This window comes from Acanthisitta chloris, unplaced genomic scaffold, assembly GCF_000695815.1.
Source record: "Acanthisitta chloris isolate BGI_N310 unplaced genomic scaffold, ASM69581v1 scaffold2368, whole genome shotgun sequence".
Taxonomy (NCBI): domain Eukaryota; kingdom Metazoa; phylum Chordata; class Aves; order Passeriformes; family Acanthisittidae; genus Acanthisitta; species Acanthisitta chloris.
In genome coordinates, this window is record NW_008685199.1 from 83,201 (window position 1) to 103,754 (window position 20,554).

Genomic DNA, 20,554 nt, shown 5'->3' on the forward strand with positions numbered 1-20,554 from the left:
TAAAAAAATCGACCCAGTCTGATTTTAACCCCGAGAGCACTAAACGAATATGACAATTCACAAAAACACTTACCTTAAGGACACAAAACCAAATCGTGACTCTGTGGTCATAAAATGAATGCCAAAAAAACCATGGCTGTGGGGGTCAGCAGGGTTTGCAAGGCAAGAATGTGCCACTGCTACGTGTGAAAAAGGTAACAAAATTTCTGTTCTAATAGCTTCTTTGCTCGATCACCTTTTAAAGTGCTGAATAATGCTGATATTTTAATCAGCCATGACCTGCATTTTCAAACATATAGCAGACCTTAAATCTATATATCATCTCACCGAAATTATAACATAAAATGTGGGGTTTATGATGAGCCCGGGCACCTCCTATTCAAGGTCTTAAGTATGACAAATTAGCATCAACATGTGACTAAGTTCCAAAAATCAAATAAAATCCAACCTCCCAAATAAATGACCCTTTGCTAGGCTCAAGGCAAGATTCATAACTAAAAAAAATATGAAAATTTCATAGACAAAACCATCTCAGATTTCAAGCTGCATTTGAAATATGCAAATACTCTGTAGATAGCATACAACAGAAAATGTTCTAACGCTGTACTTTGTTCTAAAGTCACCTCCAAACATAGTCCAAAAAGCATAAAGTACACTTAGTAAATTAAAGCCCGACAAGCCTTAATACACGGCAGAAAAAAAAAAATCTACATCTCAACTCCAGTTGAATTATATAGATGTAGTGTATTTTTGGGAGTTGAAGTTACTCTTTTTGGCCCAAATTACATCCAAGACTAACCTCTTTGGGATAACTGAAATACAGTAAACACTCAAGTTCCAAGAAAACATTCCCTGAAAAAGGAATGTGACAGTTCCAATAAAATGGAAAACCAAAAAGGATTAAACTGTGTTTACATGGCATTAAATTTACATGTATGCCAGTAAACCTGATATACTGAAAACAAGAAAAAATATTTTAAAAGGATCATCAGTTACTATATGTGACAAGTTGTATTTTCCAGGGAATGCTATCTGTCTAGTGAATGGAGTACTCAATAAGGCTTTCTGGGTGCCTGAATTTTATTCCCAAACCTGTGTCACTGCCATGATCCTAGGACAAGTTACCATGTGACTCAAGATTCCTGCTTACAAAAATCATACTGACCTCTTCTGTAAAGTGTTTCAAGATTTGCTCAGGAAAATACTTTGTCAGAAATTCTTAGCACATTCCTGGTTTCCATGATTGTACGTTCTTTCTTTCCCAATCTACTTCACAGGAAGGGGAAATGACCAAGGACCTTGACCTTCTTTGAGTCCTAGCTCTCCTTGCCCTGAGAGCACACACCCTGACTCCAGGGGGTCAGAGCAGCCACTGATTCCAAAAGAACCTGCACTCATTACCACTGCCAAAAATCTGTCCATCTCTGTCAACTTTTATTCTTAAATCTTAGCCAATCTTGAGCCTAGCTGACATTCTGAGGAAAGGATCAAAACAAAATGTGATATATGATTATGTACTCCCCCTTGCTCAAGGAAGAAGCAATTTACTGCTCCTGAGAAAAAGCAATGTTTCCCCATCCTTGTCAGTCCAACTGACCCATATGGTGAATGGGCTCCAGGGGACATGGCCACTAGCCTGTTAACTTAGGGCTATCCTGTCCTTAAATCCATATCCCACAGCCAGTCCTGCATACTGCCCCCACAACATTCAGTGACACACCCATAGGGACAACCCAGCCACTAGGATTTACCTGACCCTGATGCGAAAAGCAAGAGCTTTATGAACTTAGGCATCTAGAAGAGAGCCAAATAAATATCTGTACTTCCATTTAAGTGTCAAGATCACATTTCTGAATCTGTTACACATGAGGCTTCGTTGGAAGGACACAAATGGATTGTTGCAGTGAAGCCAATGACAAAAACCACACAGGACTTCATGCAATATCCCCCCATCTTCCTCCAGTATGTGCTTAACCACTGCAATATGTTGCCATCAACTACAGATCCTCATCCCTACCCTAAGCTTTTCTGTTAAACTACAAGAAAAAATATCTTCTGATTTATATAATTTGTGTCATTTTAAATTAAGAAAAGTTTAACATTGTTAATTTTATTGTATATTTACTTCTAACTCAAATCCACTTCATCTGAGCATTGAAGAGTCTGAGCAACACTGAATCATAGAACTTAGCAAGCTTCACCTTGCACAAATTTATTTTATACAGCACAGCACAGGTGCAAACAGCTCATCCAAATGCTCAAATGACTTCAACAATTCTTCTTTCACGCAAAATATGTAATGTGACAGTAGAAAAATGCATTTCTGAAACTGTATCGGGTTTGTGTGGACAGGCTTTGGTAGTGGAGGGCTCCAGGGGTGACTTCTGTGAGTAGCTGCCAGAAGCTTCTCCTATGTCTGACAGAGCCAATGCCAGTTGGCTCCAAGACTGACCTGCCACTGGCCAAGGCTGAGCACATCAGCAATGGTGGTAGTGCCTCTGGGATAACATAGCTAACAAGGGGCAAGTAACAATGCACAACAGCAACTGCAGCCAGAGAGGAGTGGCCAGAGAGGAGTATGTGAGAGAGGCAGTCCTGCAGACACCAAGGTCAGTGAAGAAGGAAGGGGAGAAGGTGCTCCACATGCTGGAGCTGAAATTCCCCGGCAGAACTGTGGTGCATACCTGGTGGCACAGGCTGCCACCCTGCAACCCATGGAGGTCCGTGGAGAAGCAGAGATCCAATTTCAGGCCCTGGAAGACACCATGCCAGGGCAGGTGAATGCCCAAATGAGGCTGTGACCCTGCAGGAAGCCTGTGCAGGAGCAGGCTCCTGGCAGGACCTGTGGCCCTATGGACAGAAGCCCACGTTGGAGCAGGTTTGCTGGCAGCACTTGCAAGCCCATGCTGGAGCAGCAGGCTGTTGCTGAAGGACTGTACCCCATGGAAGGGACACATGCTGGAGCAGTTTGTGAAGAACTGCAGCCCATAGGAAGGAGCTGAAGAAGTTAATGGAGGAATGTATCCTGTGGGAGGGACTCCACACTGGAGTAGGGGAAGGAGTCCTCCCCTGAGAAGGAAGGAGTAGAAAAAAACATGAGATGAATTGACTGCAACTCCTATTCCCCATTCCTCTGCACCACTGGGGATGAGGATGTAGAAAAACCAAGGGTAAAGTTAATCCTGGGAAGAAGAGAGGGGTGGGGGAAGATGTTTTAAGATTTGGTTTTATTTCTAATTACCCTACTGTGATGTGATTTGTAATAAATTAAATTCATTTTTCCCCAAGTCTGTTTCACCCATGACAGTAATCAGTGAGTGATCTCTCCCTGGTGTTATCTCAACCCACAAGCCTGTTGTTGTATTTTCTCTCTCCTGTCCAGCTGAGGAGGGCAGTGACAGAGAGGCTTTGGTGGGCACCAGGTGTCCAGACAGAGTCATCCCACCACAGAAACACAAGAAACCTCCAGAGAATTAGTCAAGATTTTTGCATGTGAAACAGTCTCACCAAGATCCCTTCAACACTGATTCAAAAATCTGTCATACAGCTTAGCAAAAGAAAATAATAGCCTTTAGCTCAGATTTCTGTTCCGCACCTAACACACAAACTAAACTTAAAATACTAAGTCCCAGGAGAAAGAGGATTACTCAAAGATGAGTTCCTAACATCTAAACAAAACAGTTTCTAAAAGACAGGAGCATTTCAAAACGAACATGGAAGATGGTACATACCTATAGCTGTCTTCACTTTCTGAGTCCTGATTTTCATCAGAATCTTTGTACTTATCAGGATCTGGAAGCGTACTTGGATCAAACTCTTCTTCACTTCCACTGTGAGCAAGATAGGCCACTGTTTCCTCTTCAGCCTGCCAGGTGACAAATGGAGAGTTACAAGACCAGCAAACAAGCCCATGTTACTTGCCACAACCCTATCAAGAGGGAGACTGTTAAAAAAACCCCACTGCCCTCAACCACAGTCAAAGATCACCGCTATTATAGCCAGGAAAACAGAATCATTTCTGTCATCATCAGTGCCCTCCTCCAAGGCTGATTGTTATAGGTTGAAGAAACATTATTAAAAAAAAAAGCACAAGGATTTACATTCAAATTCTACCGATTAAAAAAGGAAGCACAAGGATTTACATTCAAATTCTACCTTCACAATGTTGTGATCTCAAATCTACCAAATCTAGGAGAGACTTGGGCAGCAACTAATTAACAGCCATCTGAGAGCAAGTACTTAAGTAATACGCAGCTTTATAGTCTCTCAGAGACACACTGGCGAAGAGATACACACTCGTGGACACCTCCATCACTACTGTAAGGCGAATTTCATTAAATACTCTGATTTAAAACTCATCTGAGTGTCCCTGCAGTTAAAAACCAAAATGCTGCTTAAGCTGAATTAACTACTCTGAGAGTTTCAACCCTCATCCACAAGAGATGCATGTTCTTCAGGCTTCTTCCCAGATGCCCTCATCCCTCCCCTCTGGGGCTCAGCTTCCCACTGTCCCTGCGGCATGTCTCAGGATAGGCTGCTGGCATCGGCAATTCCCCAGGGTGCGGCAGTGCCCCACTAATTCCTCAACAAGGAGAGCACAGAAGATGCTGCTCCATAAAATTCTGGGATAATATAATAAAGCTAACTGATTTTGCAGATCCAAGTTCTGCTACACTCAGGCCTGAACTGATGGCAGCGCTTTTGTACATTTTTGCTAAGAGGCACAAAAAACCCCAGACAGACTGGAGGGCATATGCAATTGTAAATGCACATAGAAATGCAAACTGAAAGCTCACAGGCATTTCTAAGCAACGTGAACACTAGATCCATGCATATTTATGCTGAAAAGCAAAAATAAATGCGAAGAAATTATAATTAAAGACATTGCTACCTTTTGTTTATATATCTAATCAACATGCACACAGCTGAGTTTCCAAAACAGCACTGATTTCAATGATCTCTCATTCTACGAATAACTTTGCATCAGTATGTATTTAGTTAATTTTCATGCTATTTTTCACCATTTCTATCACCAGGTTTTAAAAGAACAGTTATGTGCACATACCTCCCCACAACAGAAATACATTTTTAAAAAAAAAAAAAATCACAAAAAGCCAAACAGAAACCACACCAATGGTCCCTTTTATATCTGCATATAGAGTGAGTGAAAGGCAATGAGCTGATGAAGGAAGGGTAAGATTAGTCACCACTGCAAGAGTCCGTTCTTGCTTGACCAGTGACCCTTCTGCAGTGCATTGAAAGCAAGCAGAAGAAAGGGATAAAAGCCAGATTTGCAATCAGAAGGCAGGGGAAAATCATACTAAACAACCATTTTGTTCTTTACTATTTTGAAATACTAGTAAAGGTAATTATATAGCTGGGTGTATAAAGTCACTAAAAGCATCACTGGACTCTGCAGCAATGTAAGCTGCCCAAGGTAACAACCACTGACTGAAAAGCATGTTGACAATCAGGAACTTCTGGTGCTATATCACAATAGTTGGTTTTGTGGGGGGTTTTAAGTATTTTTTGCTTGCCAAAAAAAAATCTTCAACCTAATCTTTTAGTACAGTATTACAGAGCACTACTAACTCCACAGAAAACTATTTTGAAGGTGACCATTTTACTAATAAATTTCCATATTTGAAAATCATTCTGCATTAAATTACAGCTTATTTCAATTTTTTAAAATATTTGCTCTTTACTTGTCCTTCCTATTGCATCTATTCTTTCAATACAGCTGGTGCATACCAATCACATTTACAAAAGGAGAAGTAGCATTCAAAACTGTGGTATGGAACAAGGTATTTTTTGATATGTATGTGTGACACCATGCAACAGACTTCTGTAACACCAACATTTATTGGCAGTCACCTTTTAAGACTTGGGCTGTTCATTCTCATTCTCAGTTATATCAGTGAGGTGTTGAGACTGCATTGTTTCCTAAGTTTTGTCATTTATATATGCACACATAAAAGACAAATACACACACAGATCAAACCTTTGCTTTCATTACGCATTCATATTAATTTTTTCCAGTAGAAAATATGCATAAATGTGTTAAAGGTAACACTTGCTATAACAAAAGGAATAATTGGCAAAGATGCCTCTTTCATTCATCAGGAACCATGAGGTTGTATTTCTTATAAGTATCACTGGTTACATATTCATTAAAATGTTCGTAGGACCCTGAAATTGTTAAGAACTTGAACATGAACATTTATCATCCACAGCTGAACAACAAAAAGTCATTATATTTCCTCTCTCGCTTCAAATTTATGTCAGCCAGTCAAGAAGAGGAAATCTTGTGACTTCACATTACTCACCAAAACAGTTGGAGAAAGTAAGTAAAATCATAGTTCAAGATGACACGTGTAAAAGTTAGCCAGATACAAACAGGATGTGATTTACAGACTCAGGATTAGACCCTTCCTAAGGCAATGGCTATCAAAAAAAGAGATTAACTGAAGAGCAGATTTTGACTGTCTGTACCTCATGTCTAAAGTTAGTGACAACAAAGCACACACTTTGGAGTGTGTATTCATTACAAAGCTCAAGTGTAGAAGGAAACCTGGTCAGACATCAAATCAGGCTGGCCAGGAGAACTGGATTCAGTGGCAATCACGTTGTTATTTCCATTCTGCTCAGGGATGACAAGCACACTCCTTATACCACACCAGCCCATATATTTTGCAATCCAGTTCCACAGCAACTTTGGACAAAGACTTTTTGAACATAACATTGAGATTAAAACATTTTTGGATTCACATAGTCTCCCACTGAGGCATAAGGAGAGCCTTCTGATGTAAGTTCAACATCTTTCAGCAAAATTTCTGTGATGGAGGCTTTGCAAACCTTGTTGCCTTCCACACTGTACTAAGTCAACAATAATCACACTGGACCTTACTGTAGTCATTTTGGAAACAAACTCGATAAAGCAAACAGGGCAGGTTCCTCTAGAGCTTTTGCTACATTTGTCAACAGAATACCTCAAATTCAACTTCTAGTTGTCTTTGTTACAAGATGCAATGACAACTTCCTCTACTCCTAAAGAAGGCTGGATGGCTGATGGAGCTCAGGTAAACATGTTAGGCTAAGAGAAACTTAAAATGAAGAAATTAATGTACCTCAGGCACTCAAGGGAATCAGATGTTCAAAGGAAGAGAATGATGTCTCATTTCTACCAGACATTAGGTCCCAGGTGGAAATTATCCACTAACATGAGATAAAAAGGGAGCACTGAAAAAAACACCATGAAAACCTGCACATACATAAAAAAAATGTTGCACTTACCAAGATTTAACTTATAAAGTACATCTTTATTATGGTATTTAATTAATATCTAATTTTAATTGAGTTTTTTCCCTCCAATTAAATTGTCTAGAGTTGCAATTTATCAGTTCATAGCAATCAAGTTGAGGGGGAAGAAAGAATTCTTTAGGCATTATCAGTTCTGTCCATAACACTATACAAAGAACAGTGGAAGAATATTTCCCCATCATCTGAAAACAGAAGTGTTAAAGTTTGTTCAGAATTTCATCAGACTTAAGTCCATCAACAGCCACACATCACACAATATTCAGTTCCTTTTTGAGCTATGCCACCCTTCAGTTTTTGCTAATAATATGTACTCTTCCAGTAAGTGATGCTTGAGATTTTAATGCTAAGTAAAGGTAATCTCTAAATACTGATAGGAGATTAACCTACAAAAGTACATGACTTTTAAAAGTTATGGCTTATATAAAAGCCTCTTATATTAAAAAAATAATATTAAGATCTTACAGAACTCCAAATTGTCTTAATTTTCTTCTTTTTGACAAGTACTTTTTAGAGGAAAACATAAGTTGTTTCTGCATCATGTTTATGATGGAACACAGAGAGGTTTTGTAGCATTTCCTTTAAAACAGCTTAACTCTGGATTTCCCTGATTACCTTTCAGGTTTGGGTTTTTTCATAGCCTGTACCCACAACCCACAACACTGTCCCCAGCTGATGCATGGTTACTCTGGTATTTCATCATCTACGTTGCCCCAGAGAAATACAGCTATCTGATATCTCATCATCTACATTGCCCCAAAGGAATACAGCTATTCTGGCAGCTCACTAATGAAATACAGCTTTTGATGTTGCTGGGGTGTTTGATCCAACAGTTGCTTTGAAGATCAGGACCAAAGCCTTAGATGATACAGAAAACTGACTGGGAGACAGTGGAGCTATCCCTAGTCCTGACCTGATATACAAAGAGCTGCCTAAGCCATGCCAAAACTGGACAGTTACACTCCATACCATCTAAGGCACATCAGTGTTCCATGAGTCTGGCCAGAAAGGCTTGTAAACAAAAACTGGGGAAACCAAGGCTCCAGGTTAGTCAGACAGACATAGACTTTGCACTAAGACAATCTCACTGATCTTTGGGCTCTGGAAGGAGTCAGTCATAGTTTCTGGTTTTCACACCAATTCTCTAGAATATCATTCTTGGTTTTCAGTAGAAGGGATAGATAACTCTTAGCTTCATCTTCAGATCACTCACCTTCAGATTCACCCTTCCCAATCACTAGCAGTCACACCAAGGTTCAATTTCATCCAGTCATTCTTTATTTCTTTTTAAGCAATCTGACATCTTAAATAATACAATTAGCCTACAGCTAATTTATTCAGCAGAACCTTACTTTTACCAGCAGTCTCACATAATGCACATGAGAATACTTAAATTTCTTTCTTGGCATTCCTAAATACCCCACGTTTTATGGTCAGTGAGTGGTGAAGTCTGTGTTCTAAACTGGCAGACACCGATGCATATATTCTGACATTCCAATCTCTGTGCAACTATAGCAAAGCAATTTGTGCTGGGAATGGCTCCTACCAAAAAACACAGTTCAGAAACATTGAAAACATGAAACTTATAGGAATTTATCCACATTTGCTTCTGGCTTTTTATATTAATAAAGCTTTGTCATTTTCATAGTAGTTAAGTATATATTTTATCTGTAGACTTGATTTCTACAAAGTACTTAGGAGTCCATACTAGAATTAATAACAACATAATGAATGCATATAGAGAAAGAGAATATAATTTGCTAAATTTACAATTACAAACTCATCTACCTCAAAATGAAATGCCAAGAAGTTCTAAATCTACTCAAAGACCTTTTTTTTTAATGCACTTGCTCTTATCTGCATTTGAATTATAATGGCTATGTCTCAGAACTAGACTTTATCCTCCTCTTTTGTAAATTTGTTCTTATAAGACTCATGTAGAATACCTACTGTAAATACAAGATCGTTTAGGTTGTTACTAGCCACAACTATCGACATGATTTCAACAATAGGGTGACTAATATCAGGATAAAAAAAAGTATTCTGTTACCTTAAATGTCATTCATGTTGCAGACATGAAAAGACCTCTTAAAAGAAACTAAGTTACTAGGTGGGTAGCACCAGAAGCAATATACACACTGAAATACATGAAATTCTGGCAAGTAGAAGGGTTAAACCTACTGCATATAATCTTGATTTTAGAGACTGCTTGCACACAGATTTCACAGGACTGCAAGCTAATAGTCTAGTATAATGAAATATGGGCATGAGTACACAGTGGGTTTATTTGCCATAACAGATCAAACCTAGGATCTTTAGTACCATAAGCATTTGAGTTAACAGAGTAGTACCTTAATCTCCGGTGCATGTATATACATATAGTGTGTGTGTGTATAGATAGATAGATCGACAGATATAGATATAGGTTATACAGGATAAAGTTTCCTGCATGTCTCATGCAGGTAGACAGAGACGTTACCATGCACACTAAATCCCATCTGAAATGAAATTCATCTAAAGCATTTAATAATGCAAATGCTTCAGATGAGAAAAGTCCACCCAATTTTTATTTTTAAATCTTTCTAATGCTAAGTTGTCAGGTATCATTTTGCTTGCAAGTGAGCAAGCAGTACAGGGTTAAAAAAAAGCTTTATTTGCTGTGTCTCATAAAACGACATGAGTAAAAAGGTTTGGGAGAATTAAATATGCCAACAAGACTTGTCCAAAAGTCTAAGGCCCTCTCATAATCACAGTGCAGAACACTGGTTTTAAACTTATATTCTCCACACATAATCCTTGGACTGTCTCTTTATGCTCTTCCTTTCTCTCCACTTTTACATTCACAGCAGTCATGGCTGTCAGCTCAAATAAAGAAAGTAATTCTCCAAAGTAGCCTGTGTGTTCAAACATTTCAACACATCAGTCTTCTCCAGGGAACCTCAGCATATGTCCACAGAGACAGTGACTACACAAGAGAATTTTCTCCCTATCACTTTCTGGCACTTTTGAACAAGCCTGAGGGAACTGCATCCCCTGCTGTGACACAGCAGTGTCTCACCACCACCACCACTACACAGAGACCACTCTTTGCTTAGTGCCGTGTATTTTTCAAGAAGGAACAGGACATGAAGCAGTCTGAATGGAAACCTTGTAAGTCACATAATTCTGTAAACTGGTTAGTTCTGCTCTTTTCTTGAAACAACTGATTTTTATTCAGTACACAAGAAACAGCAACACTGGCATTAAGTGCCTGTCCTACGACAAGATTTTCATGTTTTCCCTGGACTGTTTAAGTCACATCCCCTAAATGTGTGTGCAAAATATGCATGTAAAATAGCATATTTACAGGGAGAAAAATATGAATCAAATTAATTCCAGGCAGTGAAACTGCTACTGATACTTCTACATACAGAACTGTGGAAAAGAAACCCAGAAGAGGCATCACTGGCCACGGCACTGACTTTAATTGCTTGCTGTGAAAACAAGACCATGTCTGCCTTCATTCCCTTTGTTCTGGATCTGTGCAGCAGCAGCAATAGTTTCATGTTTGTTCAAATTTTCAAACAAGTAACCAGTAAATCAGAAAGCACCTGGCTGATGCTGCACACTTACAGGGTCATTTATATGCTCATTTTTTTCATTATTGTTGTTGAATTAATCTTCTTAAGCCTTGAATCCCTTTCTACAAAATTTTGCAAAAGACAACTCCTGACACAAAAAGCATAACGGTTCAGTAGAAGACATAAGAGAACGAATGAATCCAGCCTGCTGAAGGACAAGGAAGCAAGCTGCCTAGGGAAGATTATGAGCAATGGGCATGACAGCAGAAGACCTGCCCTCTCATATTTTCACAGGCATTGCAGCAAAGGGCAACATGGATGAGGAAATTGAAAAAGCTTCTGAGGTAGACTGGCAGCCATCCACCAGCAGACAGAAAATTATAATATCCCTTGATAGCGATTTTATCTACATGAACTAATATGACAGGCATGTCTTAGAAATGACAAGTAGGAAGAACACGGAAGATTTATATAAAGCAAGATCTTTTAGGCCAACAAACTGGAAGAAACACAAATTTTCAGGCCTAAGCCAATGTAAAGCAACTTCAGAGAAAAAAACAACCCAGACTGAGCGCTGAGAATTAGTGCTCCTTAAGGAACTGAGTAAAATGTAGGTATGTGCAACAGGGTTGAGGAATGCTTGTACAGGGAGAAGCTACAGAAGGGTTCTCTTCAGGAAAGAGTCAGCATATTTGTCATCTGCGGTAAATGAAAGGACAAGACGAGAATTAGGAAGGATAAGCACCAGAAAGTGACCATGGCAACAGTAAGGCATAGGCTAAAGTGAAAGTGGTGATACCCACAGTGACTGTGAATGAAGATGACAAAGAAGGCTGAACACTTTTTTTGAGAACTGCCTAATCCATGAAATGTCACCTAAGATTTTAACTAAGACAGAAAGTTAGAGATGGAGAGACTGAAATAAGACTCATCAGTACAGACATGAATTTGTATTTTGTATTATGCACAAATAAGAGGAGAAAAAAATCAAGAGGCTGTGCAAAACACTGCCACAGGAGACTGAAGACTGTAAAATCCCCCGAAATATGAAGGAGGAGCTAGTAGAGGGACATCAGAAGAGACGGTGGTCACATTCGCAAATCCCTGAAAAATTGGAGTGGATATGGAAAGACTAAGTGAATGACCAACAAGCGAGAGGAAGACTGATTAATGTCATGGCTCCCAGAGAAGGGAAGCTGTCTAAGAGAGAATTTAGAGAGCAGTTTCTAAAGAACAGGATGGATGATGTCTGTTGAATAGAACTGAAACACGTCTATGTTGCAAATGAACAGAAGGGTGTGAAGAAATGTGGCAGCTTGAAAAGCATGAAAGGCCAGAGTAGAAGTGGGAATCAATGAGAAACAGGGAAGAAGTGTAAGGCAGAAGTGAGAGGGCCTAAGAGAGGAAGACTATCAACAGAATATTTGATGGAGATGACAGAGTGGTGACAAAGGGAACAGCACAGGGGAGTGAAGAGCTGTCTGAAGCTATTTTTAAAATGGGAAAAAGTAGGAAAGGGGAAGAGTAATTAGGCATGACAATGGCACTGGAGCTGGTTGTAAAGGAGGTAGAAAAACATCAAAGAGGGAGAACAGCTCGTCACGGGTATAGAGGAATTAAATCAACAGCAAACAGAACTAGGGAACACAAGGCAGAACACTCAAACGTACCCCTTCACGTGGCAAGTGGCAAAGCCATCAACGTTTTGCCAAAGTATACAGAAAGAGTTTACATGGGCTCAGAAAGTAGGCAAGTAACAGTTGTAAAATATATCAAGCCATGGTAAGTAACAGCAGTGCTGTGCCTGTGGCCCTGAAAGTCCCTGAGCTGCAGAACTCTTTAGCCAGGGAGTATACAGATCACAGTTTAAAAACTACTCTACAGGTATGACTGCAAATTTTCCTGCAAATCAACCAGAAAAATCTGACAGGGAGAAGGGAAGAAGGTCACCCTCATTTAACAGAAGCAAATTATTTTTTCACTGCTGTTCTATTTTCTGCCAGTCTTCTAGGGCTTCTCATACAAATATCACAGTTTATTAAATGAATCTGGTGAAGAAGACTATGATCTCATTCTCAGAATAAAACCAAAATGTTTGAAACAACACAGTGAGGGGAAAATCAAAAGCTGAGACAATTTTCCATCTAAAGCCTAAATCTGTGCCTAATCAGATCATATGCAATGGCTTACTGAAGAACCCAAACTGTGCTATCTCAGTCTGGGTTTTGTACTGTTGCCAAAATGTTTTACCCCATTTCCAGTGACTGAGTAAAAACGTGCAGATTTAGTAACTGAAATACAAGTGGTACACAAATACTCATCTGTAGATGTAATTAGTACATTAATAATAAATTTATAGCCAACTTCTTGCTGCTCCCCTTGCTCCATCCTTGCAGCAAATCAGTCTCAAACATGCTGTAAGCATTGAAAGCATCTTTACAAATTTTAACCTAGGAAATTGCAATTTTCAGTTAATGACATATTGTAACTTGCGGTTGTTCATTCACTAGCCTGTTCATTTCTACATCTAAAAAATCTTTATGCTGCATAAATAATGTATTATACCCACAACAACAGGATAAAGCATACTGTATGATTGATTACCTTGGCATTTAGCTCCTGTGGGAACAGGTTTTGTGAAACATGACTCTACTGAACTCCCTGAAAATTACATTTTGGTAAAACTGTCTGAATGATCAAACTTAGGTATGGCTAGACATAATGTCATTAACATTGCATAGGCAGGTACAAACTTGCATTCTTCATACTGTACCAAAGCAATGCTAGTTTACACCTATTTCTTGAGAAATCAGAGACAGCAACATCAGCGTGGATCAATTTAAATCAGTGATTTGAATCACTAATTATAAACCCCATTAAAATCAGGAAACTTTTAATTCCCACAATGCTTTACACAACCAATCACGGCAACTTTTGGTTTTATTTTAGTATTCTGAGGCACAGTTGTTTTACACTGGACTTTACACAAAATGTGGCACTATTTTATGCTAATTATTTAAAGTCCCAACGTTTCTTTTTCCATTAGGAAATGATAAAACAGCCACCACTTAGTTGCTAAGTGATTACTATTCATTTTTCAGCCATGGTTAGTGCCAAGCTGAGACTTATTCCATCTGAAATTGAAACAGATTTCAACCAGAACTTTAATCATTTTCTAAAATACATATATATACATATATATCTTATGCATATTATTAAAAAGTTACTAATTAAAGTAGGGCCATCAGCCATACAGCAGATACATGGAAGAAAAATTAAGTTGATCCAAGCAGGTGCTGTGTTGTAAATTTAGCATTTACAAAGGTATACGTTCTCTGTTGCTAACAAAATCTACTACTTCTCAGCATATTATCTTATAAGATTCTGGGATGGCTAACAGCCTCTAACCTAATTTATATTCACAGGCTGAAAGAGGATGGTTAGACTAAATAAAGATAACCAGTTCCTCAGATCCTGATATGTTTTTCAAACTTAACTGTACCTTGAATTCAACTAATCAAATAAATCAAATGAATAAAGCACTACAGACCAGGAAAGGATACAACTTGTTATGAAAAAAGTTAATTTTCCCTGTTAATGACTGTCCTCTAAATCGTATCACTATCTTAATCTTAATTAGCAACTTTATTTCTCACATCATTTATTTTTAGATTTTTCTAGTAAACTCACAGATCAATCTCTAATACCTTTTTATCTACCTTTTTGAGTTCTCAGAAATTTTCACAGATCAATCTCTAATACCTCTTTATCTACCTTTTTGAGTTCTCAGAAATAAAAGAATTTATCTAACAAATTAAAATATGTATTTCAATAACTCTTTTTGCTATAGTTATTGAACTGTTGATTTTTATCTAGCATGTTATTAATAACTATAAGATGGTTTCCCTCTCCATCCCCTTAAGCCCACAAATACTTGCAATATATATAGAAGGTGTGAAGGAAAAGGGAAAACAAGGACAAATATTAATCTCATAGATTTAGAAATAAATCACAGCATACTTAGAAATCTGTCAGAAAAAGTAATTCTAGCCTAACCTTACTGCTTATTATGAACTGCAGTGCAAACAGTTCCATTACCCTGCTGACTTTCTGGTGTTACACAATCCTCTTGCAATTGCCATTTGCCATACATTAAATCCTGGAAACAGAAATAGCAAACTGAAAACAAGATACACTGGCTTGAATATAGACACACTGCCACATGTTGCCATATCGTGGTGTTTTACCTTTGGTAGAAATAAATGTTTAAACGTCCTTCCTGAACTGCTGAAGGGACATATAGGTTTCCTGTGACCACATTAGTACTTCCTGGAGAGTCATACTCAAGGATCAACTAGTCACTGGTCTTTATCATTTCAATCTTGACAAAAATCCAAAGGCAGCAACCGTAATACACCCCATAAAAATAAGATTCAATTGCTATTTTCTTTACTACCTGTCATACAATGATTTAGGTTTGCATAATTCTTCAATTCTTGACCTGTCTAATACTTAGAATGATAGATGAAAACCAATCCTTTTTGTTTTGGTTTGTTTTTTCTTAGAAACCTTTTTCATCTGTTTTGTTAAACAAAGTCAAACAAACAAAAGAACTGTGACTTTGAAACTTTGTTAAGCATATAATAATTTTAGAGACATAGCAGTATTTCTCCACCTGAGAAATGGTGGGCCCTAAGTGCCTGGTCCTCTTTACACAGTCACGTATCTTTGTCAGGGGAACATCTTACCTTGAAAACAATATTTTTGCTTTCTTCAGGATTACAACTCTTTGCAACTGACAAGTTTAAGGTTTCAGCTTTATGGAGTCTCTAAGATTATTTCTGCCTCAGTAGAGTGACCCGATTATAAAATCCAGTTGCAATTTGATTGCATCCACAAACCTATCTCCTCACGCATGTAACTTAAATGGGTTACATTTTCTTTTTAAGTTCTTGCAGTTTCACAAAATTTTGAGGATAAAATTTAATGATCTATTGAAAAAAATAAATCATTTGTTATATCACATTCTACTTGGCATACAACATTAGCAGGGAGAACATTCGCTAGAGGTACTGTTAAGTGAATATCCCTGTTACATTATGCATGACTTCCCAAAGCACTGAGTACATAATATCCATCATGAATTTCAGAATATATAACTAAATTTAGAAAGAAGCACATTCAGACCTGCGATCAGCATTCTGACATCTCCAGTTAGGAGTTTTAATTAAACTTGCTTTTGTATTAAGTCTATTTTTACTAAATAAGTACAGAATCCTGCTTTATACATTATGCATAAGTTAAAAAAAGATTAAAAAAGTTATTTGTACATGCTTTTTTTAAAAAAGTACATCATAATTCAAGTCACTGTTCCATAACTTCTCTTTGCTGCTGTGATGAAGAGGCACCACTGCTGAACACAACCAATCTCTCTGAGGGGTTCAGCCCCTCGCTGGCAACCCATTTCAGCACCCCACACACTACTCCCAGTGACAATAAGCTGATAAATGAGATCAATGGGTGATACAGGGCATAGATTCTTGGTTTTGTCAGGAAATAAATTATCAAAAAACTCCAAAACAACCAAAGAGATTTGTGGACATCTCTGATGAATCAGACCAACCCTCACATTCCACAATTCCTATATTTTGGTCTAAGGATATCTCACCACTAAGAAGATGAGGTCTTACTTCCTCTGTATGTTCCCACAATATGTCACATTTAAAGAATCTTCCTAAGGCCCTACTGTCACAAATGAGAAACACAAATATGCACCCAGATGAAGCTCAGAAGGCAGAAGTCCTAACTACTCTAAAGGTCTCCTCTCTCTTAGATGTCTGTTTCCCAAAACAGTCATGGAAGTGCACCACAGCAGCCCTCTAAGCTATCAGTCTGCTGCCCAGCTATGAAAGCCACATATGCTTTCCCTATTGACCCTGATTCTGAATTGTGCCATGGGTTGTGGTATACTCCACAGCTCGTTTGGGTTCATCTCAACCACGGCCACTGTGAAGGCGAAACTGTCAAATGACATGTTGTTCCCCTCAGGCAGAAGAAATCCTTTTAGCAGGATAAGCCCACCCATGTACCCAGGTCCTCCCTACTGCTTTTTTTCTGACAGGCAAATTCCCCTTGCCTATTAAATTCAGGATCTCAGCCTTGTGAGCATGAAGGACCACTCATCGAACAAAAACCTGCTGGGTCCTGCAGCAAAATTATCAAGTGCTGTCCCTCTAAATATTCCATGCAAAAAAATGAACTGCTTCAAATTAGTCTCAAGCAAGAAATGGAACTATATTTAACTGGCACAGTACATTACCAAAACCAAATAGTACTTCTCAAACAGGGAAAGTTCAGCTCAAAGGATTCAGTGCTTTGAGCTTCCAGAAACCTATGAGAATAATGTACTGACACTGTGACAGAAGAGTGTTTTTGTGGTTGGGTTGTTGGTTGGGTTTCTTTTTGCCATTATAATGTTTTTCTTCAAAGGTTACTCTTTCTAGATTTTCAAGAAACAGCTTTTATTAATAGAGCTTAGTACCATAGCATTCACATTCAGATATGAATAAATACCTTCTCAGAACAATCCAAACCAAACTTCCCTGGAACCAGCACATCCATATTTACAGATTCTGCACTACTTCTTCTTTGATTTCAATCAAATGCACAAACACAGATTTACTGGCTAACGAGTATTAAGTAGAAGCTGATAGTAACTGTCTGTTGGAAAAATAGCTCTGTTGGAAGAGCAGAAAGCTATTTTCCTGCTAGCAAAAAACCTGCTTAGAATCCAAGAAAAGAAACTACGATTTGCAGATTTATCTGAGCAATTTCACTCCACTTCCTGAAAATTGGATAGGTAGAATGTTAAACCTGTTAAAGCTTCTGTACTAATTCAGCACAAACTGTGTTTAAACTGTCTTTTTTTATATCTCTGAAATAATCTGTACTAAAAGAGAATTCTGATTTTGTATGTGCTTTTCAATACATGTAAATGCCCCTTGCTTTTCAGACTAGTATGTTGGGCATGGCTACGTATTAGTACAAAAAAATTCTAACACTTTTTGTGTGTATTGAATTGTGCAAACAAGAATCTTGAACAGATGAGTCACAGACAACAAAATATACAGCACTTACTACAAATTTCCAAGAAGCCAAGATTTTGTATAGATGGTAACCTGAAAGATGAGTCTTCATAGTATTTCTTGATTACATATTTCCTATAACAAACAGATTGTGAGCACACGCTGCCGAAATACTGGATATACATACCCACACAAATAAGAGGAGGTAAAATACTTTAAAGACACATGTGGATAAATTGAGAACTACCATAAAAAAATTAATATAAGAAGAAATGCAAATATTGGAAAGCTATTCTGGTTCTAGCGTTGCTGTTTTGCGCTTCATTGCTAAAATATAAAATCCATTTTATTACAGACATACGGTGTCCTGTATTTCAAGATTAATTTCATTTTGCAAATGTGAAACACTTAGCATTTCAATCTAGAACCTTCCTGGAGAGAATTCTGCATAAGAAGTTTGTCAGATTTCTTCTTATTTTCCTATCCCTCCTCACCTTTTCCCTCTATTCGGTGCTTTGATGTGGCTTGCTTAATGCACACTGCAGTCACTTTCACTGTGTTAACACTTACTTGGAAATGAAGATGCACCAAATTATATTCAATAGCTTTTGGAAAGAATGAAAAGTGAAAAACAATAAACCTCCTGCATGCTAAATAGAGTCAGTGACTACGAGACATAGAACTCCTGTGCCAAAACGTTCTTGCTCTTGCTCCACTGACACCTCTGAATTTGAACAAATGTGGTTCATTAAGTTGACGCGGAATAAAGACAAAACTGAAATGGAGATTTTCCAAAGTGCACCACTTGCAGGTAACTTATTTATGAATTTTATTTTCTATCCAATATAGGTAGAATGGCAAGAATCAATATATTGTATATGCTGCAATGAGTCTGAAGAGGTTTCAGCTTATCAGTCTTAAATCCCTGCATTGTTTGTAAGGTTAAATTAATGGCCTAAACAGAGTAATTATACAGATGGGTATAAGAGGAAAAAATAAGAGTCATCATGGCACATTTGTACAAAACTGTAGTTGATGGCAGTTAATTCTGGAACATTTCCAACACTGAGAGGATGCTGATTTATTTTTCTGTCTGAATGGTGATATGCACACAGCAATAGTGTTATCATGTGTGCATGTTCAACTCCCTGTACCTCACTGAAAGCCAACCACATCCTGGGCTGCATCACATGGAGTGTGGCCAGCAGGCCAAGGGAGGTGATTCTGCTCCTCTACTATGCTCTCAGGAGAGTGCAGCATCCAGCTCTAGGGTCCTCAGCATAGGAAAGACACACACCTGTTGTGACGAGGCCAGATGAGGGCCATGAAGAACATTAGAGGGCTGGAGCACCTCTCCTATGAGGAACGGCTGAGAAAGTTTGGGTTGTTCAGCCTGGGGAAGAAAAGGCTTTGAGAAACTTTACTGTGGCTTTTCAGTACCTGAAGGGGGCCTACAAGAAACTTGGAGTGGGAGTTTTGACAAGGGCTTGTAGGATAAGGGGGAATTACTTTAAACTGAAAGAGGGCAGAGGTTTATATTAGATAAGGAAGAAATTATTTACTGTGAGGGTGGTGAGGCACTGGAACAGGTTTCCCAGGGAAGTTGTGGATGCTCCACCTCTGGAAGTGTTTGGGACCAGGCTGGATGGGGCTCTGAGCAACCACATGTAGTGGAAGGTGTCTCTGCCCATAACAAAGGGGTTGAAATGAGATGATTTTAAAGGGCCCATCCAACCCAAGCCATTCTATGATACGATTTTTTCAGCAGGCTACACACATTTGTGAGAGACTCAATGCTCATTGTTTTTCTTATTTTCAGAAACAAAGAATTAAGTGGAATTGCTCACTGCAGCTATGCATGCACAGGCTGGAATTGCTAAAATAATATGAAGCACTAGAGAGCGAGGGTCAAGTGAAGTTCACACTGTTTCAAAAATGACAGCCTGTGTCCCTCACAGATGCCATATGGAAGCCTGATGTTCCCTCTGCACATTGACCATAGGGATTTTCCTGATGTTAAAGAAAAATAACTGGCTAAGACAAAGTGAGCTGCACCTATACTGCACCCTTTCATGCTTTTGTAGTTTACCAAATGTTTCACTAACACCTCCACGATTATCATTACTAATTTGCTTGCCCATTTAACAGAAATAACCCATGCTGGCATAAGACGTTTTCAAGATTTCTTTATTGCTTTTAATTACCTGTTCTGTTATTCTTTTAAATTCAATTACCTTCAGTTTAGACTGTGAATAAGAGAAGTGATTTACTATGTCATCCATCAGGTATTTAGAGAATATTGCACAGCTACACCAATTAGATGTTTTCCTACACTCAGGTAGTTATAATATTTACAGCAAGTATACAAAAGAAAATCCAGCAGGTTACAACAGAAAGGCTGAAAAGACTGATTATGCCAATGAACTCACATACAAGAAACAAAACTAAATTTATTATCCACCCTAATTTAAATCATCATGCTTATTTCTCCAGGAATACTTCCAACCAGAGATAAACATAACTTTCAACAAACAAAGTATCTTTTTATAGATATTTTTATAGAGTTTTACCCTATCTGAAGCTGAACCACAG

General features: G+C 38.3%; 1 protein-coding gene across 1 annotated transcript in view; it reads right to left on the reverse strand.

The window, feature by feature from the left end:
- The window catches only part of LOC103806929 (probable ATP-dependent RNA helicase DDX10), a gene marked incomplete at its 5' end in the record, with an annotated part of 119,423 nt that overhangs the window by 9,541 nt on the left and 89,328 nt on the right, over positions 1 to 20,554 (reverse strand). The window contains one exon of the mRNA XM_009079640.1: positions 3,732 to 3,865. Within this exon, the coding sequence (XP_009077888.1) occupies positions 3,732 to 3,865 (134 nt within the window). The remainder of the gene's footprint in view (positions 1 to 3,731; positions 3,866 to 20,554) is intronic.